The sequence below is a fragment of the Caloenas nicobarica genome, chromosome 10, assembly GCF_036013445.1.
Source record: "Caloenas nicobarica isolate bCalNic1 chromosome 10, bCalNic1.hap1, whole genome shotgun sequence".
Taxonomy (NCBI): Eukaryota; Metazoa; Chordata; class Aves; order Columbiformes; family Columbidae; genus Caloenas; species Caloenas nicobarica.
Genome location: NC_088254.1, coordinates 14,792,765 through 14,819,804, shown reverse-complemented (window position 1 = coordinate 14,819,804; position 27,040 = coordinate 14,792,765). Strand labels below are relative to the sequence as shown.

General features: G+C 43.8%; 2 protein-coding genes across 2 annotated transcripts in view; both read left to right on the top strand.

The window, feature by feature from the left end:
• The window catches only part of ABHD17C (abhydrolase domain containing 17C, depalmitoylase), a 30,073-nt gene extending 14,783 nt beyond the window's left edge, over positions 1-15,290 (top strand). The window contains exons 2-3 of the mRNA XM_065641667.1: positions 10,202-10,381; positions 14,224-15,290. Of these exons, the coding sequence (XP_065497739.1) occupies positions 10,202-10,381; positions 14,224-14,443 (400 nt within the window). The 3' untranslated portion in view covers positions 14,444-15,290. The remainder of the gene's footprint in view (positions 1-10,201; positions 10,382-14,223) is intronic.
• Positions 15,291-26,349: 11,059 nt separating this feature from the next.
• Positions 26,350-27,040, top strand: part of LOC135992558 (inactive cell surface hyaluronidase CEMIP2-like) — a 47,167-nt gene continuing 46,476 nt past the window's right edge. The window contains exons 1-2 of the mRNA XM_065641844.1: positions 26,350-26,377; positions 26,428-26,919. Coding sequence (XP_065497916.1) covers positions 26,350-26,377; positions 26,428-26,919 — 520 coding nt within the window. The remainder of the gene's footprint in view (positions 26,378-26,427; positions 26,920-27,040) is intronic.

The following is a 27,040-nucleotide window of genomic DNA, read 5'->3' as shown; positions in this document are numbered from 1 at the left end:
TAATGCTGTTAATCTTTGGGAATGTGCATTTCTTTGTAAAACCTGTTGATAAAATAGCTTTTACTTAGAGACTGAAATGTAAACAAAATTACAATAAAAAGGTAGAAGAGAATGCAAGAAAAAGGCAAGAATGCAAAAATTCCCACCAAAGCAAACAAACTACACAAAAAACTGGACACACAGAAGTTAAGAAGTTAGTTGAATTAAATCAGTGATGGGATGAATTACCTGAGTAGTTCCAGGGCCAAGCCCTATAGGATATCAAAGGTTTTGAGTGGTCTGCTTGGATTTTTTTTTTTTCCTCTTTTTTTTCCCCTTCCATCTATCCTTCCTAATATTAGTCTCCAATGGATTAATCCCAGTTCAGGAAACCATTTACTTCTTCTAGAGCATCTAGACAATTGCCTTCAGCAGAATTTATGTATACTTTTGGTTTAAGATCCTTAGGTTGGGAATACCTTTTTTATTAAGTTATAGTGTGTATAGCTTAACCAGCTGTGCAAACCTAGAAGTGTGAAATTTTAGGTGAGCTTCGAAGTTTGATTACAGTTTAGGGTTAGTCTTGTTTCATTATATGCTTATTCAGTGATGACTATTTTCAGAAACTACATCCTGATATATTTAAAGAAAACTTAACTGGTGCCATTTCTTTTTGTCTCGACTGTTCTGATTTGTGCACTTCAGCAATTATTCTGTGTTTGTGAGCAGCTGAGCTGTACGTGGCGAAAGGGGGGAATGTCGGCGGTGGGTGCAGGCAGCAGCCGGGTCAAAAGCCACTCTCTCGTTCTCAGATAAGTAATCCCAGAGGCTTAAGTCTGCAGCTCATGGCAATTCATGCTGCACCAGGATGGCCTTAAACTATTATTACGTGGTGCTGTAGGTATGCAGGGGTAAGACAAATACATCAGAAAGTTAATTTGGTGCTTGATGTGAAGCGGAGTGAGGACAAGAGCAGTGCTCAAGCTTGAGGTGTCAGAGATGCTCCAGTAAACGGATGGGAGTACTGAAAGAATAACGCAGTGCTTCTGAACAAAAAAAGCGTTGAGAACTGTTGGAGAGCAGCAGGATTTTTTCCTCCAGGCCCGTAAACCCTCAGTCCCCCAGTGCTGAGCCAAGGGTGGTGAGGAGGGTTGTGCGATGGGCTTGGGAGCGGAGCCAGAATGCATTGGCTCACCCAGTTTTCAGCCTCAGGAACAAGGCAAGGCTCTCCTATTTGGAAGTAACTGAATTCTAAGAAACAGCTGTGAAAGCACAAAACTTGTGGGACTGCATAACCAGTGTTAATATTTGCACTTGGGTTTTTTTAAGGTTTCTTAGGGAATCAGAGGAGACTTTTTTCAAGTACAGCTTCTGCATGAGTTGACACATACTTGTTTTACCCGAAGTCTTTATATAAAAAGATATTGTGTTTAGGTACATGGATATCATCAAATCTTTCTGGTTCTTCATTGCAACACTTTTAGGAGTGCAATTTCAGGCAGTAGTTTATTTCTTCTTTCAGATTTTGAGTGTATGATATCCAAAGTGAAAATAAAGGCTTTTTACAACAGTAAAAGGATTCTCAGAATTTTAATAGGTTGTTAAGTGTTATGAGGAATGTGTTCATCTGTCTTAGCTCTGCTGTATTATAAAACATAGAGTAGGATGTGTGCAGCTGAAATAAAAATACCACAGCAGGACAGAGATGTGATAGAAGCTGGAGTGAAGATAATTAATTCCTCACTCCAGAAGATGCTATAGACTGAGTTTCTCTGTGAAAGTAACAGGATTTTCTCCGCTTTCTCAGGTTATTTAAATGTGCCTCAGAGACTGGCTATATAGATTTTGTACACCGGTTACAGTAAAGAGTATATAATAGAATGTAGCTGACTGAGTTTTTGTGAATTATTGATGCTGTGGTGAATGAAGATGGTTCTTAGCGGGCAGTAAAGGTTTCCTTTCTTTGATAAATAAAGCTTAAGACTTCTGTATTCCACGCTTATTTGCTACAGAGCATCTCCGTTAAATGGAAAATACTTTGTTAAAGTTAAATCCAGTGCTCTATTTTTAAAATAACTAGAGTGAGAGATTCGTTGTAGTATACTGTCTACTTGTTGTGTCTTGGGACTAAATGGTGTAAATCAAGATTGCTCTAAGAAAGCAGTTTGGGAGATGCAAGAAACTATGAAGAGTAGAGAGCACACATGCATCTTCAAAACCATTGCCTTGTGACGCAGGGCTTGCTTCAGAACTCACTTAATTTCTCAGGTTGCTAAAGAAAAGAAAGTTGGAGGGTATGGGAATTACATTTGAATGTATCCATGTGTTAACCTCCTATTTCCACTCTTACTAGCTTCTTGTCTTTCAATTTACACTGGGTTTGGATTACATTTGCTGCTGTGATTGGGGAGATAAAGTAAACCCCCAGCATTTAAAGGGGTTTATTTAGGACTTTGTTTAGGAAAATGCTCCCTCTCATCGCATGAACGCACACTGAGTATTGGAGTGTTATTCAACTTTTGCCATAAAGTAGTGGAATGATCAAGGGAGGAGTTCAGACAGAAGGCTCAGCCACAGCATTGCTCTTTTTTGTTGGATCTGGTTTCACTTGTCAATGGCCTTCTTGCTAAATTTGGCTCAATATGGAAGAATTAGTGATTGTAGAGGCAAAGTTATTCTGTTCTCTTGTATCAGCATGCCAATGGCGCAAGTTCCTATGTAAGTGTCAATGCACATTTAATCAAAATTCTGTTTCCTCATTCCCTGCTGTCTAGGGAGTGAAAAATGAACAAACAAAACCAAGCAAAATAAAGAAACACAAACTCCACCAACTCAGGCAGAAGCAACTGTTCCAAATCTGTTTGTTGCATGAAACTGCTACTTCACGTGGTAGACAAATGAGCGACCTAACATAAACCAGGCACCAAAATTTAGTATACTGGGTTACTGTGGTGGTGAAAAGTCATGTTGTAAATTCAGGTGAGTTCTTACTGTAAGAGGAAACGAAGTTTGACTTTGTAGCTCCTTAAAAAAAAAAAAAATGCATATTTTCTGCCCATTCTGTCTTTGATATCACAACATTTTGCTACTGTTCACTTAGCTTGGAAGAGATTTCTTCCAGAGTGCAAGTTTGCAGAGGTCTTCGTTCCTTGCTGGTGGTGTGTGCTATCTGTTGGTTTGGGGTTTTTTTAATGCTCTTACAGTTACTTCTCTTTTGACTCTTATTTCTTAAAAATGCTTGAAAAATTAGCATGGATAGGTGCAGTCTGATTGCATTTGTCAAATGATCGTTAGCTGTAACTGGTTGTGAGGACAGAGCTGATTTCTGAGGAGCAGCAGCCGGAGCGCAGATGGGACCTGCTCTGCACTGGGTTCTGGGCTGGGCTGGCGATGAGTTGGCTCAGAAATATGTGGGGCAAGGCAGGTATGCGGAAATGCTGCCGCAGTGTGGGATGAAACCCTCCAAGAAAATGGGTGTTGAAGGGGGAGAAGGAATTCACTTGTAGCGATGAAGCTGGGAAAAAAGGAGGGGGGTGGATTTTTACAGTTCAAGAGTTCTTGGTTTTGCTCTGAGTCCCGAGCAGATTTACTTTAGCTAGGGAAATTATTTCCCACTTTGAAACATGACATATTCAGGAGCTTTTGTGCAACGCAGATGAACACAACGTAATTTAAGGCTATATATGAAAAAGGAGCAATTTTTTAGAGGAACTAGTATTATTAGGATTTTATTAAAAAAAAAAAAAAAGTAAAGACCCTCAACCTTCACCCCAAAGCTACTCAGTGTAGATTTAATGAAATCACATTTTACATTAACTGAATTATGCTACAGTTTGTACTGAAGAATGCTGTGAAATAGCCTTATTTTACAGGGCAAACTTGCAGTGGCTTCACTGCTCAGCCCTGTGTGCATCACCTGCTTCTGTCACGGGTGCTTGAGCTCACCAGTGGTATCTAATATCCTTGTTAGGACTTGGTTGAACTTTGAGCACTGTTCTCAATACTTGATAACAGATCGCTGATTATCACAATACAGTAATCAAGAAGTAGTTGTGGTGATGCATGCTTCAGTATAATTAAGTTACTGCAGTGTAAATGATCATTCTAAGTGCCTGGAAGTTGTTTCCACTCAATCCATTTATTTATTTGAAAAGAAGAGCTGGTATGTTGGTGGATTAGCGCTACAGTCATATAGTCCAGCAAGGCTGTAGTGTGGTATTTGCAAATAACAAACCTCCAAAATAACCTTTAAGACATCATTTTCAAGTGTCAGAAGTTCATTCTGTAACTCCAGTATCAGCCTGTGTTGATTAGCACAATGACTATCTGGTGTAGCAGTAAAATAATAGTGATATAAAACTGTGGCAGATTCCTTGATTAAATTTCTCTGGCAGCCATTGAAGTTATTTTGAGTGTGAACACATTTGTGGAATTACTTGTCTGCTCCTGTGACAGTGTGCTGGGATAGATGCCAAAAAAATTTGTGTCTTTTTTTGCAGTTTCATAAGCCAAAATACTATACAAACTGGTTTTGGCTCTTACTATAATGAAAATGTGAAGTCAAAGAGAGACTGCTGTACCTGAACTTGAATCACATAGTGCTTGTAGACTTGGGGAGGAAGGAGGCAGAGGAGGAAGACGACATCGCATATTTAAATACTCAGTGTGTTTGTGGTGCTTAGTAAAACAGTGAAGAATTTTAGATCCATGTTCATGTGAATTCAAGGAAACTGGAGTGAGAAGCTGGCACAGGGACTCTTGCTGTGTGCCAGGGGTTCCTGTGAATCTTGAAATAATTCCAATTTTTCTCATTTGACAGTTGATGTTATGGTTAACACCAAAAATCTCTAATGTCTTGCTCTCCATGTAGTGTTGGCATTTAGACTGAAAATCTGCTGTGATTTCTGTGGTATTTTGGCTGACATTCTGGAGTGGTACTTGCTGAAGCACCATGTGAAATTGAGTGTTTTCTTCTGGCACTGTAAATTACTTGCAATAATCCAAACTTCTCTTGTTGAGTTTTTTTTAACATAAAGATCCTACAACATAATCTCTTGTTCAAGATAGACAATCTGCATGTTGGGGTTTTACGTCATTGAGGATTTTTGGTTTTCTTTTCTACCCCCAAAATTAGCTTTTTAGGTTCAGACCGGATTCAATAACCACTTATTTCCGAAAATGTAGATGCACATCTTATGGAAAAGTATAATGATGCTGTAGAAAAATCCGTCCCCGTTTCTTAACAACTGATCTAAATTTCTCTAAATTATAAAGTTTAGAGACAACCCATTTTGAAAAGGGAACAAATAGTATGTTGTGACAAAGGGACTTCTATAAACAGACTCGAATAGCCCGTGAAGATCTTATTACAGCTAAGCACATATATGTGCTAGTAAAAATCCTCTAGACGTCACTACTTCCTCCAAATGTGGCATGATTTTGTTGCTCCTGATGTGTGCTGGATTTTCTTTGTGTCTTGAAATGCAATTATTTTGTTGTGGTGTTTCCTTTGAGAGGGATGCACACAGCTTCAAGCTTGGCCTCCTTGCAAGAATGCACAGGCGAGTGACTGTGATTTTCCTGGCTATTTCTCTTTATGTACTGTATTGTAAGCAAGAACTTGACCACCAGTAGCTGCCTTAGTTCCGTGGCAGTTAAACAGGTCTTGACAGCATTGTGAAATGGGGTTTCTGTAGTCAAAATGCTCTGCCTAGATAGATGCTGTGACTGATTTTGAAAACTGATTTGTTGCTGTTGCCATCTCTGTGCTGTTCTATATTCTTTCCAGTTTAGGTAAGGGATATTGGGACAGCAAATACCATAAAACTTCAAAACTGAAAATACAAGGTGTGGTTAACTTCACTGGTTCAGTAAGCCTGAAAAAAGAACTGGCCTCATTACGGAATATGCGTTTGGCAGCTTTGAGGGCTGGCACAGATGCTGTAACTGTGGCCGTGACCATTGCGGAGGTTCAGCTGTGTGACACGCCTGTAGTCCCTGCAGCAGCATTCCCCCGGTGCTGTCAGCTGAGTGAGGAGATGGTAAAAATAGCAATGGGAAACTTTCCACCTGTGTCACTCAAAACCGAAGCCCAGGGAGGGGCGTGGGAATCTGTTTTGTGCTCGTAACTAAAGATGCTTTATGATAATATACAGTTTGTACGTAGCGCTGTCAGCCAGAAAGCATTAAGTACTGTACAAAGGCAATTGATACCCTCATCTGTGTTGTATGAGGAGACTGAGGGACGTGGTCCAAGCCACAACCATACAGCTATGACCAGACTGAACTAGAAGTTGTCGTGTCCCATCCTCCTTCACCGTACTCGCTGTCAGCTATGCTCCCCACCTCCTCTGCCCCACTGACCTGTTGGTGTCACCGAGGTCTCTTACTACTCTGTGCAGGAAAAAGTAAGGAGAGCCTGGGATGTAGATTCGTAACAGCCAACTTCTGTGCAAGTAGTTCATGCTAGCATGAGGTGACCAACATAGCTGGTAAACCTAATTTGTATAACTTGAGGCAGTAACACAGGGTGGAGGGGGGGGAACAAAACCCTGTGTTGCTATTAACTGTGGAGTGTGTTGGTGCCTTAGCTTGACCTGGCCTGAATTGGAAAGCTGTGCGTGCAGGTAGCTGTACTGCTTGTGAAGATAGCTGTTGGTTTTTCTGCACACATAAGAAATGTAATCCGTAATCCAGATAATCTACTCAGGGGTTATTGAGAGTAGACTAGGCTGGAGAACGTTGACACCTGATAAGTGTTTGTGGGTAGGGCAAGTAGAAGCGCTTGCATCATTTTAAATGGCAGTAGCTCTGTGCTTCTCAGTAACTGACTTCCCTTGGGGAAAAAAAGCATGCCTGCCTCTTTTTCTTTTATTTCTCGCCCGCCTTGTCAAATCAGTGTTTTATATATGCCCATGGTAATGCTTCGAATTACTTCTTACTTTGCTTTTCCTGAAGGCTGGTTTCCACGTTTCAATGTTGCTCTGCTTGTTTTGCCCTCGATGGGCTCCACGGGAGAAGTGCGGGAGCGCACCCATGGACTGAATCTGGGTCTCCTGCTCCCTTGGATGGATCTCTGTTTCCACAGAGACCAAAGCTCCTGCGTTTCAAGGAAGATATTTTTAGGACCTGCTGTTTAGCTGGTGGAAGGACTTTCTTCCTTAATAGGAGAGCAGATTGTAACAGGATTCCTCTTTTTTTCAGAATGTCTTTTGCCTTTTTCTCTCTCATTCTTTGTTTTTCTGTCACTTAGTTTCAGTCTCATTGTCACCTTCTCATCCATGTCTGCTCTTCCTCTCTTCTTCAGTTTCACTTTCTGTATCACTATTCCTATTGCACAAGAATCTAATACCACAGGGACATTTGCAGAGAGTGAGGAAGGGCCCAGCCTTTGCTTCAGGGATGCAGAACTTTGAAGATAAAATCCCCAGGTCCTTGTGTACCTCAGTGGAACAGTCTTTGCTGACTCACAGCTGGGCAGCGCTTGGGAAGATGGGGAGTATCTCGGAGCCAAGCCCTGGCCTTCGGCTCCAAGAACCTTGCATGTGTCAATTATTCATGGCCCTTGCTTCTGAGTTGTCATATGTCCTTTGGCCTCGCAATAAATAAATTTTACATGTAGCTGTTTCTGCTGATGTTTGCGGTAGGCTTAATGTCTCACCTTCTAATTGATGACCTGATGGTAAAGGGCTTAAAAACATAAATCTGTTATAACGACTCTTCTGTCTTGGAAAGTTGGACTGTCCCTAACCGAAATGGTCCAAGAGATTCTTTTAGTTGTCGGTCAGTAGGAATACAAAGTAGTAAAGGCTTTCGACTTAATTGCAGGCTACAAGTGTACTAACTCAGTGTTCTAGTACTTTTTAAAGATTTTTTTTTTTCCCCTAAAATTGTCACATTGCTTTTCTGCAGAACTAGGTACTGAATAGTTGTAGTATTTATTTCATGATGAAGGGCTACTTGAAATTTAGAGATCTGTCTTGTTGCTTTTTGTTTATTTTTCCTAATGATGCTGTAGACTATATCCAATATTAACTGGCATACTGTGAAATTCAGATTTTTTTTTTCTAGAGTAGCTATTGCCACAGCAGCAAGGTGCTCCACTTACAATATGAGCTGTTTTCAGAAGTAAAGTAACATCAAAAGGTGTGAATCCAAAGCAGATATATGTTGAAGAAAATTGCCATTTTAAGGCAATTGTGTGTGTTGAAGGAATTCTCTTGCTACCCTGTGCTGAGCTGTTATCCTGTGATTCTCATTCAAACATCTCCATATTCTATTTAGATCTTAAACCTTTTAGAAAGAGGACTTTACATTTATCATGATACTGGAGATGAGGATGGTATTGAAAAACCTACCAGCACTAATATCATTCCGTCCCTACTTAAGTGCCGTGTAGTGGATCTTGTTCCAGTCCTGTTTTCTTGTATTCCCATTTCTGCCTGTGGTTAACACGCTGCAGCAGCGGGTGGATCAGCAGATGGGACGCGTGTGCTGCCTTCAAGGTCCATGTCTCCGCCCCCCCACCCAACAGCTGGAGCGAGGTCCATGAGGACGAGGCTTTGCTCCAGGATCCTGTTATCCTGTTAACACGCATACCAAAATCAGCCAGGCTCTACCATGTGCTGGACTGTTTCTAACAGTAAGGGATAAAAAACGCTTCTAAAAGAGCTTCACAACATCTCTTTAAAAACATCAGGCCGTGGCTGTGGTGATAGACCACCAACGTGAGCTGCTGCTTGGTTACCAAGAGGATAGAATTTTACTCCGGGGAGATATTTTTATACAGTTGCTTATTCATATTCCAGTAGATGCCAAAAGCACCCTTATGCTCAGCAGTATAGAAAAATTAAGAAAATTCCAGTTTCACAGAGCCTGCAATCCAGTCTAGTATTACTTCATCGTAAAACCAGGCAATCTTGACAGCCTGTAGTTGTTTGGTTAGTACTGGATTATTCTTCTATTGTAATTTTAATTATTAATTGACTATTCTTCCATTGTAATTTTCTCTCTTTTGCATGTACCAAATCGTTTAGCTGCTTGGAGGTCAGGTACTATCCAGGCCTGCCAAACACCTCTCTATCAGCTAGGCAAGGAAGCTGAAAACTTCCAGGTGTTCACTGGGAATACCCTAAACTGTGGGGTTTGATTTTCCTTGTCATAGCAGTGACAGCAGGATTGTGAACAGTGTAGACTGGCAAAAAGACATGTTCTGCACAAATAATTTTCTACTAGAAATCTGTTCTCTTCTTGACTCCGTTACTTTTTTATACAGCTTGCGATAGGAAGTGGAGATATACATAGAAATCTTCTGGGTAAATATTTTATAATTAACTGAGTAACAGCTTTGATTTGCAGCGTTCCTAACAAGTTGCGGTGACCAAATACTCTTCACTTCTTCCTAGCCACTGTCGCCTCCTCCTGTGCCCCTTCCAAATTCCTTTATATTTTGCGTAGTTTAGGTAAAAACCAAATTGGTATAATCTTGAACTTTTCTGTAGTTGCGAACCAGCACACAAGCTAGGATGGTTTCATAGATGGATGGGAAAATAAAGGAGTCATCCAGGACTCCCAGTGAACCCTGAATTTTATGGAACAGTGTGTCTTTCTACATGCAAAAGAAGCTTGGCGTATTTTAAACTGGAAAATAAAAATGAGGAATACTTTACACTGATCAGAAGTTGAAAAAAAAGAATGGAACTATCCTTTCAAATTTTTTGTCCTCTTTGGTGTCTTTCACTGTGCTAACAAGGCGGTTTGGCCTTTTTATTCCCACTGCATGGAAAGAAAGGTGGGCAGAGGAGTAACTATCTTGTTTAACGGTGGAAGGGTTGTTAGCCTTGAGAAAAAACCTAATTGAAATTCCTGAGAGTAACTCTGGATAGTGGGGAAGCCTAATTTATAATTTACTGTGCTGTGGAGTAAAAGATAAGAGTTGTTCGTGGAGATGGTGAAGATTAACGAACAAACTGACATTCCGTCTTTGAGGATAGCTCTCTTCAGCCTGTGTAATGTATTGATTGTTTACTTTGCTGGACTGTTTTAAAGTTTAGACTTGTAAATTCATGCTTCCTAGGAACAGATTTTAAAGAGCTACCATGAGTAGGAGGGATGCTTTGTTTTTTTTATCCCCCTCGTTTTGTTTTGAGTTTTGTTTTAGCGATGCAAAATGTGATTTGTTGTTAGTTTTTTTTTTTTAAAGGGATTTTTTTTTTCTCTACAGGTATGGTGTTAGTCCTGAGAACATAATTCTGTACGGTCAGAGTATTGGTACAGTCCCTACAGTAGACCTGGCATCTCGGTACGAGTGTGCAGCGGTAATCCTTCATTCTCCCTTGATGTCGGGATTACGGGTAGCTTTTCCTGACACTAGGAAAACCTATTGCTTTGATGCTTTTCCAAGGTATGTATAAACACTGCAAAGAGGATTGTTCTATACTCAACGTGCTCTTTAGGTGTTTGAAAGGCACTAGCTGTGTAACTTTCCAGGGGACTTTATTGAATTGTCACCTGCATTTTAAACTTCAGATATGCACACCCTCTAAATCCAAGCAGAGATTCACTGTGTAAGCAGCAGGCTGATGTCAGTCTCAAACCGACGTGATAATCGTCATAACAAACAAACAAAGTCTTAATGTTTACAGCTGATTTTTCTCTTATTTTTTTGTGTTATGGGTTGTTAATATTAGGATTTTTATGCTGTCAAATTTGGAGTAGTAGCTTAACAACTGATAATTGACTATTAAGTCCTTCAAGCTAATGACTAACAAATTAGTAATTGTACACCCTTAACATCTTGGTCAGCTTTGATTTAGAAGGTAATATGATATCATGAAATGGATGTGCTATTTTCAAGCTGCTTGTTAAAATGTTGCTGTAGTTTTACGAGATCAGCAGAGAAAAAGGTATAGATAATTACTGCTTTTAATGGGAGAAAACAAGAGAGTGTCAGAGGCCTGAGTGTTAGGCTGGTGAGGTTCATTTTTCAGTTTGGTTCTGCTTTTCATGTATAATCCTGAGGGAATGCAGTTAGCGTTTCTTTGCCTTTGGTCCTTGTAAGTAAAAACACTTCTGCGCTTTTGGTGTGCTGTCCACCTAAAATCACTAAAGATACTGAGACTTGTATTTCTTCCTCCGTGATGGAGGTTGTGTAAGACCCTAATGTCTGTGACCAAAATAAAGCAAGTTACTGTCCCTTTTTTGAAAGATTTTGAGCTTGTTTTAAGGAGCTCTAGAATATTTTACGTACAGAAAGCTACATACAACTGGTTTGAAGATAAAACAGTTGCCTTTATAGCCTAGTGTTTCATTTGAAAAGCAGTTGCAACAGACCTAAATCAGAATGTCCAAATATTAGGGAATAGTAGAGGTTCTGGGAATAGCAGATGTTCTAGGAATCTTTTAAAACTTCCCATTTGATCCAGTCTCTTCATAGCAGTGTGTATAGAGCTGTGGCAGGAGAGAGGAGGCACAGACGTCTCCCTGGAAGGGATAGGATAAAGCAGAGACTCTCTGAAGCCTGGTGCAAAGTTTGAGTTTGCTTCAGAAGGTCATGTTTGCAGTAAATGTAGTAGGGGATATTCATAGCATTTATGTTTGTTTTTATTTTAGTTGTGACAGATTAAAATTAGAAGGTGGGGGAGGCTGTAGATATAAATCCGTATGCTAAGACAGCTAGAAGTAATAGTGACCAAGTAATGCTGGCTCTCACGGTATCTATGCTGAGATATATACATATATGTATATATACGCACACACACATATATATATAAAAGCTATTAAATAAATAAATAGTTGAAGGTGTCATCAGAATTTGAAACACACTTCTCCTCATTCATCATCCTTAAACCTGAAATCCAACATTTACAAGTGCTTCTGCTAGAGGGGCAAAAAAAGAAAGCCTTAAAAATAGCGTTGATGACAAAAGTAACAGTGATGGGCTGCTATCAGCCAAACAGAACACCAGTTTAAACAAGAAAAAGTGGGAGAGGGGGACAGTGACAACAGATGCACTGTAGCACTCGAGTATTTTGTTCTTACCCTGCTGAGCTGGTCGTTGCTGTCAGTCTGACTTCACTTGCCCTGTCAGCACTGAAAATAAACAGCACTGTACTTTTATGAATGTCTGCAGCTCAACTGTCTGTCTTCACAGCGGGGGACAAATAGTTCTGTGTGCACCTACGGTGAATTGCTATTATGTGCATTTTATGTTGGGACTCCATGAGAATTTGGTCTCTGTAGATTTTTCTAGCTGCAGAGCAGTGTGGCTGAGAATACTAAGTAAGTCTAATGTGCAGTTTAAATACTGCTTTATGAGTCGCTGAGTTGGCAGTGGGACGCTTTCCAATTTTCTGCAAAATACAAATATTATCTAGCTTAATAGTCTGTGAATGTATGTGGAAAAAATAGTTTCTTTATCTGAATACTGAAGTTAAAGGGGTTTTCCTTCTTTCCTACAATAAATCAGAACTTAGTATCTGGCCACTAAAATTATATATAAAGATCTCTGTAGCTGTATGTAGCTGATGTGTCTGACACATCATGGAACTCGGGGACAGACCCTTCATGGGCTTAAGATGTCAGTTTATATGACTTGCTGATTGTAAAGCATTTACATTTGGCTATGAAATTTGTTTGAGGATGAAAATTATGGAGGAAAAAAAAAAGTAACTCCTTCATTCTGATTTGTCTCTTTACGTTCTGGGGGTATTTTTTCTGAATTCAGCATAGTTACACACAACTCAGGTTCTAGACAGAAAAAGTGAAATAGGCTGCATTTTAATTTTAAATAGTGCTTTTCCTCTTTAAATGACTTGAAGCCTGTTTTTTTGGAGAAGTATTGAGACAGAAATGTGTTTACATTCAACTGTTTACTGGAATGCCAATGATGGTTCTCTAGCATACTAAGTGCTGAGATTTATATACATGAGGTTTAGTGCTTCAGTCTACATCTTAATTTTTAAATAGCTTTATATTTTCATAAAGCTTATTTAAACCTGTTTTTAAACCAGTGTATGTTGGCATCCATACTTTTAAATTGTTTTAAGCAGTCTTGATCGCTTTGTAAAATCTCTAGTATTATAAAAAGTGCATGCTTTCTTCGAGAGAGAGCAGAAAAATCCAAACATTTTATTAGATAGTGCAAAGAAATAGGCTTGTCCTTCTGTTAAATCAAATATTACTGATACTCATTTCTCCACCCACTTCATCCCATACCCTGCATAACGTCTTGAGCCAATTCCTCCATTTGTTGATGTCAGCGGAGCTGGTAGGAGGCTGAGGGTTCATTACCACTCTGCTTATGTACTCATTTGGAATTACTGGTAACTACTGGTGTGGTATGGTTGTCTGGCAATAAAAGTTGGTGCCTGCACGAAGGCAGTCTGAGAAAGCTGCTGGTTACCACGTAAAGTTCATGTGCGACCAGTGTGCTTCATACCTGGGGTTTTCTGGCCTGAACTCATAGGTGTGAAAGTGCTTTTGTTGCTCTTTCCATTCCGCTGAACCCAGTTTTCCATGAGAGGGGGTCACTGGCTGTATTGGTCTGCTCAGTGTAGCTGGAACAAAAGGAGGGGAAAAAAAAAAGTACTTTAAGGCCACTTTGCAGAAGAAGTTAGTTGCATGACATAAAATCCTGTGTGTTTCTTCTGGTTTGCAGTTAAATATCCTTGTGTAACACTCTTCTCGTGCAGGTTTCTTTCTTACCGTTTGAACACAGACAATCAGTACAAAGAACAGATTGTTATCCTTTAGCAGAACCTGCTTCAGTTTGGGGGGTTGAAGACAGTTCAAACTTCATGAACTGAGGCGCTGCTTTTTTTTTCGCATGAGTCTTGTGACTGGAATGTCATTAATTAGTTCTTAATCTGTTAAATTGGAAGGTGATACTGTGTAATGTGAAGTCCACATTGGCAGCGGGTCCCATGGAATCTTTCTTGCTTCTCAATGTTTTTTATTATAGATATACTCACTGTTTTGGGGGGGGGGGTGTGTCAAACTTTGTTTGCGTGCTGCCCATTTGGGCTTCTTATCATTAGAACTGGTGGGACACTGGTGATGGCAGCGCAGGCTCCTGTTTACACGTGTGTTTCGGCAGTGAGCCTTGTTCCCTGTCACTTGGGCACAATTCCAGTGTTTTGCAGCCATTTAAAAACACGCGGTGATTATGTATCAATAGTTAAGCTTGCTTTCTTTAATGGTATAAAAGGCCCAAACTGAGCTATCTTCTTCTTTTCCATCCCGCAGCATTGACAAGATCTCTAAAGTAACCTCTCCCGTGCTGGTGATCCACGGTACCGAAGACGAGGTGATCGACTTCTCCCACGGCCTGGCCATGTACGAGCGATGTCCGCGAGCGGTGGAGCCCCTCTGGGTGGAAGGGGCCGGGCATAATGACATAGAGCTTTATGCACAGTACTTAGAGAGACTAAAACAGTTCATATCTCATGAACTTCCCAACTCCTGAAGAAGCCTACCTGATTTTACCTCAGTTACTGTGAACAGAAGAAATTACCTGGTTTTGCACATGCTTTAACTGGATAGCTGTAATAGCTTTATACTATGAAGAAATACCCTCTCTTGAGGGTGTTCTAATCAAACATCTGATGAAATTTGTCTTTTATATCTGGAAATTATTCTACTAATGCACACAAAAATGGTCAACTACTGTAATTCCAATTTTTAGCTTTGTTGCCCTGAAGGAAGTGGGAATACTAGCTGCTTATGGGGACACTTTTTACCTAGTGCTGTATTAATCGAAGATCAGTTTTCTCTGTCTTTATAATTCTGTCCTGCAAAGACTTTTTTCCCCAGTGTTCTCAGTGTGGAGAACACAACTGTTATGAGCTACAGCTTGTTCTGAACAATCAGTCAAGGGTTCAGTCTAAGGGAGTACTTTCTCTGTAAAGTTTCTAGCTGTGGTATTGTAACTGGAAAGTTATTGTGATGAAGTTCCCCCTCCTCCCTTCTTGTGTTCTTTTGTTAACTTACTGATCTTCCCAAGTAAATTATTTAAATATACTTTTTCCTGAAAATAAACTACTATATGGGGCTAAACTCTGTAACGACCTCTCCATTACTTGTATAAACATAACTGGAATATTCTTAAAGGAACTGGGGACAAAATTGCTTTTGTTTAAAAATAAATGTGTAAATTTACTACTAGAAAACTCATTTTAATATTCAGATGGTCTGAATAATAGCCATAACAGACATTTCCTTCTGTAAAGCATTCCTGTAGACTTTTTAAAAGTACTGTACATATTTGAATTTACATTGTGCATAGATTCTTAATTGGTAGTTTTAATTTAAGTCTAGTTACAATAAACTGCAAAATTCTGGTTTGTATATGAATACATTTTGTTAAAATATGTTTTTATCCCTACATTATTTTGCTATTAAAGTTTTATAAAGTTTCCAGGACAAAAAAAAAATTTACACATTTATGTTTTGATGAATTTATGTAACTAAATTTTCATTGAGCTGATCTTTTTAGTTTAGAAGCAATTTGATTCTTTGACACTGGAGTCGCACAGATTATGCATCAGAAATGCAAGACACTTAAAAATTGTTACACTACTAGCATAGGTCTAATTTTTCCAAATTTAAAGGCCTTAAATGTACTGTAAGCCTCAGATTGTTGTATAAATTGATCGCGATTGATTGCAGTTTGTGTCCTGTTGCTAGAATGCAACGCAGTGATTGTAATGGAATAAAGGATGCATGGACTAGAGCTTGCTGAATTTTGGAATCTTATTTGGTGCATAATTTTTATACACGAGGAAAATGTAAAGTACAGATCTTGATAGAGAAACTTGAATTTCACTATTTAATTCCTTCCTTTCAAGGAAAGTTCTCCTAAAGTACAAAGCCACATTTCCATGAAGCTTGGTATGTAAATCAAATGTAAAAGAGATTACTTCTAAATGGTGTTCAGCTGGTTTTAACTAATGAAAAATCATGATTCATTGCCTAGAAGAAATGCTTGAACGTAGTTGTCATGAGCTCTTAGAACAGGCCTGCAGTTAATTGTCAGCACTGCAAGTGTCTCTGTTGTCTTGGATTAGTCACTTGGCCCTGTTACTGTAAAAGGAGAAAAACTGGTATTTTCACTGAGAGTGGGGGAAATGAGGACACCCGTCCTGCTCCGTGTCATCCTGATCCTTCGAATTTGGATCTGGCGGCTGTGTTACCAGTTGTGAGTTTTAAATGCCCCAAGCAACAGGGTCCCCAGTGGTTCTCTTGGTGACTGTTCCAGCCCAAATGGGCAGGTTTTGCCTGATCGTCACCTCAAGCTTGCTGCTTCCCTCCTGTGTTTTAAATAACTCTTCAGATACACGTCTGCCTCTTTGTTTGTTTTGTGCCTTCATAACTCTGCAGTGGGTTTTCTCCTGTTCCTACCTGTGTTCTTCCTGAGACTACAGCTCTGCAGAAACAAAGCCGATGTCTGTGATGTAGGTATTCAAGATAATGTTTGAAAGTGTAAGCCTGTCCATGCTGTGGCTTGGGCAATTTTTACTTAAGCAATGTGTTTTGATAACCACATCGAGCTTTGTGTTGCTCTGAAAACTTCGGCCTACGGTGTCTCTTTCCATGACCCCTTGTAGCAGCTACTCTTTACTTTAACAAACTGGTACTTTTAACCTTTTCCCCATAAATCGATTTATTTTTTTTAATTACTACTCTTATAACTCCTGCAGTTATTTTGTGGCTTGTCTTTGCATTTGCTTTGCTTTTGGTCAGTATTCCTCTGTTAATGAGAACCCCAGATCTGAATTCATCGTTGTCCTTTATGTCCCATAGTCGCTGCACATGCAGCCTAAGTTCACAATATTCTTGCTGAACATTAATTTCCACTTGTACTGTTCTTTTATTTGTCCAAATTCCTGCCTGACTAATTCTCAGAGGTGCCTCATTGTTCTTCTGGCTTCTGCATTCTCTGCTTTAGTTTGCAAAGTTCATCTACATTTAACGAACGCAAATATGTCGCACTAATTAAAATGTTAGTGACCTATCAGTGATCTACTGCTATGGAATTTCCCTCTCTTAATTCAATAATTTGTTTACTTGTTTGGTCCCTTAAAAAATTTTCCTTGTAGCCTTATTCCCATCCAATAGTTCTTTACTGAATTCTGAAATGTTTATAATTTTCTGGCATAGCTTTTACACAAAATAAATAGTGGTAGTGAGCTGCTTTAATGCTTTAAGCTTGTATCAAGGCATCACTGCTTCAGGCATTTCAAAACACTACTGCTGGTCAACATTAGAATTAATAGTTGAAAGAATCTGTGGCCAAATCATGAAACTACTTATAAGACAGCAGATTTCAGGTCCTCATTTGTTTAAAGAAAAAAGGTTAGAATAGAATTCTTAAATGATGGGAAAGGGGATGATGTGAGGTTATGAAAGAGAAACTTTAAATGAGGCTAGAAAATTGTTTGTTCCAGCAAACTGCTAACATTCTCATTTAAATATATAATGTGGGCTTTATGAGAACTTGTTATGCATATTTTAGAACTACCAAGGTGTCGCTGTAAAAATGGCTATGTCGGGATAAATTATGCAACAGGTCTTCCGAGGGTGTAAATGATCACTTACATTTTTTTTTCCTCTCGATGTGGATGCTCTATCCAGTGTTTCTGTGTGACCCACCATCTTTGTTCATCCAGTACAGCCATGTGTGAAGCGCTTTTCCCAGGAAGGTAAGATGTGGCACATCTGTTTTTGTCAGTAGTTGTTTAATGTTTGTACTTTGCAAAGGCAGAGGAAAATATTTGTTACAACATTAAAGGCAGCATTTTCCAGGGATTTTGATATGAATTATTTTTAAATTTATGTAACTGTTATAAATTAAACTTGTATTCATGTGGAGACCTGGTATCCTGTGTTGCCTCTGCTGCATTTTTCCTCTTCATTCTTCCAGGTCATTCCTGTAACTTGTGGCAAATCTGTTCTGGGTGCTGTCCCTTTAGCTTTATAAATGCTTAAACCTGTATTTACACTTAGTATGGTACACATCTTTTATAAACTCTGCATTGTATTTGCATTTTCTAAATTATGCCAAACATAGAAATAGAGAACCAATGCACTTTCTTCCTCTGGTTATTCGTTCAGCAGTAAACCTTGATTGCTATCATTTGGAAAACATTTTCTTCCTTAGGTCTGTTCTCATGAATGTAAATTAATGATTTTGTTGAAGTCCATTTAACTTACTTCTCTGTATCCTTGTGAAATTCACCAGCCATTTTAGCTCTGAAATGCCTTGTGGTGCAAATGCAGTTGTTTTGTACTGCCTGCACTGGCAAAGGGTGGGTAGGTAGGTAGTGCAGCTCTTTGCTGGGGGGGCACCCTGCTATTGGAGTGAGACCACGCACAGAAACTACCTGCTTAGTATTTATTGCTTTTGAAGTCGGGCAGTAATTCTTAGACTGGATGGGTGTCAACCTGAAAGTGGGAGCTTGTGTTTCAACTGTGCAACATTTGGATCTCGTAAGTCTCCTGCAATGGTAAAACAGACAAGCTGGTCCTCCCGTCGGGAGGGTGAGCACCTCTCCTGTGACACTTTGGCAATGTCTGGTTTTGTAGCTGGGTTTGCGTAGCAACCGAACTAAATTTGCAGAAAGCATTAGAGTAAATGCCTGCTGTCTTAAAGGGAAAAAAATAAAATACCCCTACACCTTCGGCATGTTACTTGTAAATTGTCTTCTGGTTCCTGCAGAGGTCAATATTCTTTGTTGTGGATTTCCTGACGCCCCGGCGGTGCGGTGGGCTGTGAGCAGACCGGGCGCTGCTTTCCAAAGTAAAACTCCGGGTTCCTGTAGGTCTTGCCGGGGAGCGGGCAAGTTCTGGCCTGGGCCACTGTCCCCTGTGCTTGTCGCTCTCCCTGAGGGCTGCTGAACACGAAGGTGTGCTCGACCTTCTGCTCTGCGGGAGACGTGGCTGAAGTCTTCCCGTTCGGCAGAGACCAGAACATCTCAGCTCCCCGCGGGGAAGTGCCGGCTGGCGGCGGCTCTCGACATAACCGGCCTTTGTGTCCAGGTCGGGGGGAAATCCCTCCTGCCGCAGCCCGGGCAGCCTCCCAGCCGCCTGGGCCCCGCGCCGAGGGGCAGCTCCGGGCTCGGCCGGGGCTCCCGGGCACGGCCGGGCCGGCAGCCGAGGGATCGCCGGCAGCGATGCGGCTCCGCCGGGCGCAGACAGGTGAGGAGCCGCCGAGAGCGGGCGGGGGTGCGGGGTGGGTCTGAAGGACCAACCCCTCTGTCTGTGTTGCAGGTGCTCTCCCCGCGCGGCACCCCCCGAGAAGCGCCCCCGCCGCCCGGCTGCTGCCGCTGCTGCTCCTGCTGGGCGCCGGGTCCGGGGCGCAGGCGACGAGCGTCAACGGTCAGTAGTGACACGGTGACGGTGTCCCCGGGGGGGCCCGGCGGCGGGGAGGGCAGTGCGGAGGGCAGTGTTGGAGGGGAGGAGGAGGAGGAGAGAGGAAGGCGGTGCTGCAGCCGCCCGGGTCCGGGAGCGCTCCGGCTTCCGCTGCTATTGATACCCAGCGTGGGCTGAGGCCGGAGTCCCCCGGGCTGCCCAGGCTGGGACTGGCCCGGGACAGGAGAAGGAGCCTGTGGCTGCTGGGGCCAACCCTTTCTTTTATCTGATGGAAAAACGGAAGGGAAACACGCCTCTGGTTTCCAGTTTACCTTCCAAGACACAGCACGGATTGACTGGCTTTGGAGGTGGCTGTGTGTAATGGGCCCTTAATTTTTTTTCTTCTTTTGTTGCTCAGGCACCAGAGCTGCCTTTAAATGCAAAACATTGATCCAAAGCTTTGTTTATTCTGAATAATGTTTTACACAGCAGTTTGTTCTAGAAAGCTTGCAGACCTGCTTAAAGATTTAACATGGCTTACATTTCATTTCACTCCACTGCAGCTGTGCCATTAGGTGCACTTAGGGATGCTTTGGGTCTGCCCCAGAGCCCTTTCCCGTCAGCTCAAACCGGTCCAGGTGGGTGGCAGCAGTTCATGCAGCCCTTCATGGACCAGCTGCCCCCCACCACATCCAACAGGAGGAAGGAGCAATGGGGTCCTCCTGGCTCTGGGTCCCTCCTTCCTCTCCTCTTGTTCCTCCTGGGGATCTCACACAAGCAGTTTGCTCCTCTTTTTGTGAGCCCATCTCTCTAACTAGTGGAAGAGCTCATTGATCTCTCAGGGGTCTTATGATCAGGGTTCTTGCAATGGTTATTGATTGCTCTCAATGAAAGAGGTGATAAAGGTGCAAAATGCTGCTTTAATTCTGACATATTCCTGAGTTATCCGCTGCCATCTAGTCCTAGCAGCTATATTTTGCAGTTTCCAAGTAATTCAGAGATGAATTACAGCCATAAATGTCCCTTTTGATATGTAAACTTCCAACATAGTAGCAGAATACTTAACTAGTACAGCTACAATATGCAAAAATTCCCCTGGACCATAAGTAACAACTACTCAAAGTTGATAACCTTAATCTTGAAATCAAATAAAAAACGATACCTGAAGCTTCTCAGACATTGCTGGACTGGGATCCTGTTCTAGGAAATAGAAGAACATTCTTAAAAATCCTCTCCTCTGCTTAGAAATGAAAAAGAGGGAAAGGTGCAGGCACATTCCAGGGCTCTGGGGACGTGACCTCCAGCCTTTAGCAGTATGCCGTTGTGTTAAAACATTAACTATTTCAAACACTTTTGGCAAGATGCAATTAAATTGCGGGTTCCCCATCCTTTTTAATTGTTAGAGCTTTCTTGTGTGTTTGCAGCCCTACTTATCATGAAGCCTCAACCCTACTTATGTTGCAATTAATTGTTTTATTGATCATTCCTCAGGGTGTAAATGGAACCTTCAGGCTCAGCCTGGATGAAGGAGAGCTGGGTAGGGGCACTGCCTTCGAAGCAAATTTAAACTCCAGAGAGTCACGATTCCCCGACACCGGTACCTTCTTGTCCACAGAATAAACCTACTGTGACCCTTGAGTGATCACAACTTAACCCTGTTAGACCAGGTTAATGGCTTTGATCAGCAGGCAGGGACCAGAGAGGTCACCTAGAAAGCAAAACTGACCCTTTCATATAAGCCCAGCCTGTATCTATTGGAAACCTAGAGGCTGTGCTAGACCCAAGGGCTGGACCCAAAATGCAAACAGCCCAGTGGGAGTGTAAAAGTTTCCTTTTTTAGTCATGTATGAAAAAGGTTTTCTAGTCTTTAATGGGAATCATTCTTTTTCTTATCATTTTTCAGAAAATGTATATGGAATAGTACATACTCTTTTGGTGTGGGGTTTTTGTGTTGGTTTTTTTTTTTTTTAGGAATCTCTATACTCTGCAGTGTATGTGTAACAAATATAGTTTTCCTGAGCATTACAGAAAAAAATAGTTTAAATAAAAAATTACAAATAATCATTATTACACTACAGTACCTGAAAACCCATCTATAGCAAATCTATTGATTGGCTTGTTGAAACATTCAGTAAGTTTGTCAAAGTAGCAATCTGCACGGTATCCAGGGTTACAGCAGAACACTGATAAATTTAGATATATATTTTAAAAAAACAAAGCCACCTGGGTTCTTTGCTGTTCATGTTTAATAGGTTTTACTGTATTTACACTTATTTCAGAACGTAGCCTGAGTTCCAACAGTTCTTTGTGGGAGCTGGATTATGAAGGACTGTTGCACAGTAAGAAAACCTTTCCTGGAACCAGCCCGTTCAGGAGCAACTCTCTCCTGAGTCACCAGGCAAGAAGAAGTTGGCTGAGTCAGAACATGGGCCAGAAATCAAACGAAAAGCAGTTGTCCTGTGACATGCTCCTTAAACTTTCCAGATATATTTTAATGGATACCTTTGGACCTAGCTTGGCCTGGAATCTCTTCCGGTTTTATAACTGTGATCAAGAAATCAACCTGCCCAAAATTCATATCAGTCCTCCCAAGGTGGCCCAGCACAAGGTGAAACCGTTCTTGCTACGCAGGGTGCTTCAGCTTCTCAGGGATATGGGAGTCTTGTCTGAAGCTCAGCAGTCCAAGGCCACCTCTCTGCTCAAGAAGCAAATGCTTAAACCAAGGAAGACATCGTTAGAGCCCAAAGGTGAACAAAGTGGTAGGTACATAAGGAAGAGATGTAGCTTTGGTATCTCAAATGCTTTCTGGTGCTGGCTGAGTGACTTTGGGGGCTGGTCTCTGTGCTGCTGGGCGAGGGGAGGACATCCGTGGGTGCAGTCTGGTACATGGTGGTCTTGTGTCATGCCGGGAGCTGGCATCCAGGGTTCAGGCTGAGCCAGAGCCAGCTTGCAGCGCTCAGCCCTGAGCAGGAGGTCTGTGACGAGGCAGGTAGGAAGCGATCTCTGTCTGCAGCAGATGCTAGACGAAGGCTGGCACGGCGTGCAGAGGGCAGTCACTGCAAATGGGCCATGATAAGGAGACAGTCTGTGAGACTCAATACAGGCACTAAAAGCCAGGTTGCGGTAACGTGGTGCTCAGCTCGGTGGGGCTGCCAGGCCCACGGCGGCCCCGGAGTGCAGCTCTAATACCAGCATTAGCGGCGTGTTGCTCACCGCTCCCCAGGGGCCCGGACAGGCCAGCGCCTCCAGCTCCCACCAGAAGCTGATGCGTTCCACTCCCTGCTCCGAGCTGGGGCTTCCCTGGGAAAATACTGCTACGCTGTACTGAAAATGTAAAATGAATTTACAAAAGAAAAAGAAAAAAAAAAAGGGGGGGGGGAGAGTTGCAGGATTTGCGGCTGGGAATAGGAGAAGAAAAAAGTAGTATGTGTTAATTAGCTTGATGCAGGAGCTAATGACCCGCGTCCCCGCTCCCAGGGTGCGCGGGCAGGTCTGGCCGGGGCGGGCAGCGGCTGTGCAAGGGCGCCCCCGTTCGGCCGCCCGCGGCGCCGCAGGGGCAGGGCGGCTCCGCCGCTCGCTCCCCGTGTCCCCGTGTCCCCGTGTCCCCGTGTCCCCGTTGCGGGCGCAGGAGCGGTGCCCGCGGGCGGGGGCGGTGCGGAGATGGGGGGTTTGGTTGGGGCCGCCTGGTCTGCGCTGGCGCTGCCGCGGGCCCCGCGCAGCCGGAGTGATCCCGGGATGCCTCCGGTTCCCCGCTCCGTGGGAGTGGGGTGTTGCTCAGGGGATGCTGACTCGGTTTCTCCTTCCTTTCTCGCAGTAGTAAGAAGGAAACAGGATGCCGCCCAGCGAGGGAGTGTGCCCGGGAAAAAAATCACTTAGAGAGGAGGAACCATCCTCTCTGCGTTCGTGTGCGAGATGCGTATCTCTGGGAAGAGGTGTTGGTGCTGTGGGATTGGGTTCACCCGCAGCTGACTCATGTAGAGCAGCTTTGTTTTCTGCCATTGCCTTAAGATGAAGTCTCACCAGTCACTGATATTTGTTACTGAATGTTACAGTCATGTCTGTAGGCAAAGCGTTACAGTCATTGCGACATGCCAAGACGTGGTCAAGGTTGCCACATACCTGGTAGCCCCTTACAGAGAATGGCCCATTTTTGTTTGTTAGAAAGGTGAACTTTAGTTTATAACTAATAATGACACTGAAAGGAGCGTTTGGGTTGGTTATTTTTGCAAGGAAGAGTTACATCAGCCGTATGTCGGAGGCAGTGAGTGTTAGTCATGATTTCCCACTTGCAGGTGTGAGGATGTTTGGGAATGTTCTTGTGCTGAGGATGTGTTCTGTAACCAAGCGCTGTGGTGTGAGCTTCAAAGCCAGTGCTGCTGCAAAACAAAAATCATCTCAAAAAATGAAATTTGGAAAAGAGTGAAAGGAAAGCAGTTTAGCTCCTGAGCACCAAACTACAGATAACTAAAGGTGCTTCTGTGATTTCCTTAAAAAGAGACAGGAATCTTTAGAAAAGCAGGATAATCTCTCCAGTCTCATTTACTCTGAGATTTTCTTCCTCAGGCCATTAAAATAGAAGGGAAATAGCACTGAAAACATTCACCCGAAATTAGTTCTTTCAGAAAAAGAATCAGACCTGTGTATTTTTGTGGATTTTGAGGCTACAGAGGGAAAATGCCTTTGACGGATTTAAACGGCACTTGTACCTTAAAAATATTGGATTCTTGTTCAGGAGCAGTCCCATTTAGACCAGAGTGACTTCGGCTTTGCTGATTGTTTCACAAGGCCAGCACAAAGCTCAACATGAACCAAAGCTTGTGCTACATTTATTTCTGTTATTACTGTGTTGATTAATCATTGTTGCCCTTTATTTAGATTGCAAGTCTATGAAATCTTTTGCACATAATAAGTATTTTAAATAAAGATGTATGAGATTTCTAGGGCCCCCACAGGTGTAAAATTAAGGTTCAAGTCCTCTTCTACCTCAAATTTTGCACTTCTAGGACTGTTGAGTTCAGAGAATTATTAGCGTGTTTTAAGACAAAATATTCCTATTGGTCTTGTCTTGCCTGAAACTTCCACCAGTAGATAAATCTTTCTCAAAAAAAATTTGAGCACAGCCTCCTATACCTCTGATAACAGCTCTGCTTTCCCATGACCTGCATTCATATATGTCATATTCAGATAAAGAGGCACAACTCTGACTAATGCTGCTTTTTTTGGAAGGAAAATGACAAAAGCTATTCGAGACAGGAATAGAAGTGCCAGCACTAAATGACAGATGAACAGCCGGTAGCAAAGGTGGCAGCTCTAATGTTTCCCTATATTTATGGAGTATTGAAATGAGGGAGTGTTATCTGGATTTGTTTCTCTTTGGGGTGGATGCTTATTTTCAGATTCGGGAGTTCTCTGGGTCCCAGGACAGGGTGTAAGAAAGTGGATGGGTTGTGTTAAGCACAAGTGAATGTTGCTCCAGCTCCAGAGCTGTTGTGTGGAGCGCTGGGCATGGCTGTGCCCCTCGCCCACCCCCCCATTTCCAGGCTGTTCCAGTATTTCGTCTGACAGCACTTGCTCCTTATTAACATGACTATAGCCTCTTTGTGCCCTCTGTCAGGAGAAATCCTGCACCAGAATAAATTTCAGAGGTGACAGATTGTAACGGTTTGACCAGATGATGGCACACAAATGTCTCTGAGATCGGCAGCACCTGTGGCTTTGCACCTCTTAGGCTCTGGCCCTGGGCAGGAGCCATGGTTGGCACTGTTGCCTGTCAGCTTCTGGCTCATCCTTTCTGGGTGTTGGGCTCTGGAGTGGAGATGGGGGAGAACGTGTAGACTCTGGGAGGTATAAGGCAGTGGCCGCAGTAACCTGTTCCCTGTTATGTGTCCCCAGGAAAGCTCAGTTATGCTATATTTTAGAGTCTGTAAAAAATATGATATTCTGGTTCATGGAAAGCAAACCAGCGCCAGTACTTCCACAGGCACTGCCATGTCCACTGGGACTGGAGTCCAGACAGGAACCTGCCAAAGCAAAGAATGCAGTCCCAGGCCATGGGGATAAAAGGATGTGGGTTTTCTTGAGGCTGTGTCTTGTCGGAGCACCTTCTATGGCCTTTGTGTGTCTTGTCAGAGTGCCTTCTAAGGCTTTTCCTCTCTTTCACCACAGGCTGGCTGCAGGTTGATTTGGTCAGGTGATGGGACGTGATGTGGCAGATACCTCTCTGCTCACCCACTGTCAGGGGAACTTTCACAGCCGCTGGGTTACAGCGTTCTATGTACATCTGCCAGATGCAGGACAACAAAGGGCAGAAGACCCCGTGGGAAGGTGCCAGCTGCCTCCCAAGAAGGGCTGAGCCATGCCAAGGCCCAGTAAGCACATGGTAGTCTGGGGGCTGGCGTGCCTCAGCCCCCTGCCCTCCTTGGGGAGGCAGCTGGCCCCCAGCCGCACACTTTACATCGGGCTTTTGAGCCCAGCCGGCTGCACCGGGGGTCTGCACAGACCCCCCAGGGCCCTCTCCGGGCTGAAACTCGCCCTGCTCCCCATGACCCCGGGGAGGCTGGCGGGGAGCCCGCAGCCCCCAGGAGTTCGGAGCCAGGGAAGCCCTTTGCGTGCGGGCAGCGGGGCTCTGCCCGGCCCCGAGCATCTGGGCTCCGGTCGCAGATACACGTCCAGGCTGGAGGGATCGTCCCCGGCTGGGAGGAGCCAGCAGCTCCGCTGCTGTAAACAGTGCGGGCACCGCCAGCGGTTGGGAGATGGATATAAATAGGGAGGCGGAGGGGAGGCAGCCGGAGCGGAGGAGCAGGAGCTTGCCTGCGCCTGCCTGCCCCTTGTCCTCCGCCCGCAGCCGCGGTGCCCAGCAGCCCGGGTCGGGAGCTCCCGAGAGGCGGCGTACAAAGTTTGCGGCTCGGCACTGCCGGGGATAGGTAAGCGGTCTGTGCAGCCGAAGTTTGAAACCCGCCGGTGCTTCTCGTCGATCTGCCGCTGGGGTTTTCTCCTCGCCGGCTCTTTCTTCGTACTGCTGTTATGGTTGCGTCGCCGTCTCCGGGGTTGTGTGGAGCTGGGAAACGGGGGCATTTCTGGTTTTGATCTTATTACCTTAAGTGAAGGAGAAAGGAAAAAAAAAAAAAAAAAAAGGAAATGAGTCTTGGCGCCGGCTCATTGCAAAGCCGCGGCGAAGGAGCCGGCGCGGCACACGTGTTGCGGGCGGGGGGGCCCCGCTCCGGGCAGCAGGTAGCGGATGTGGCGGCGCCCGGGACGCGCCAACCGCAGGAGCCGGGCTCCTCCTGCCCTTCGCGCCGGACCCGGACCCTGTCCCGGTCTCGGCACCGCCGCGGGACGCGTCGGGGAGCAGCGAGCGGCGGCAGCGCATCAGGTCGGTACCGCGCCCTTCCGCGCCCTTCCGCGCCCCTCCGCGCCCCGCCACCGCTGCCGCCGCTTGTCCGTCTCTTGCAGGGCCCTGCCCGGAGGCCGCCCCGCACCTCGCCCCGTGGCGACCCGGCTCCGACACCCGCCGCGCCGCTGTGGTGGGCCGGGGGGCGGCCCTGCGCCTCGAGAGCTCTGCCACCTTCCACTCCCTCGTCATCCGCGACGGAGGTAAGCGGGGCCGCCCGTCCCCTCGGGGTTGCCGGCTGCTCGCGGAGGCCGGGCGCGGAGGGGGGCGGCCCAGCCGTGTCTGCCGGTCTCCTGCGCTCCCAGCCCCGGCGGTGCGCGTCCC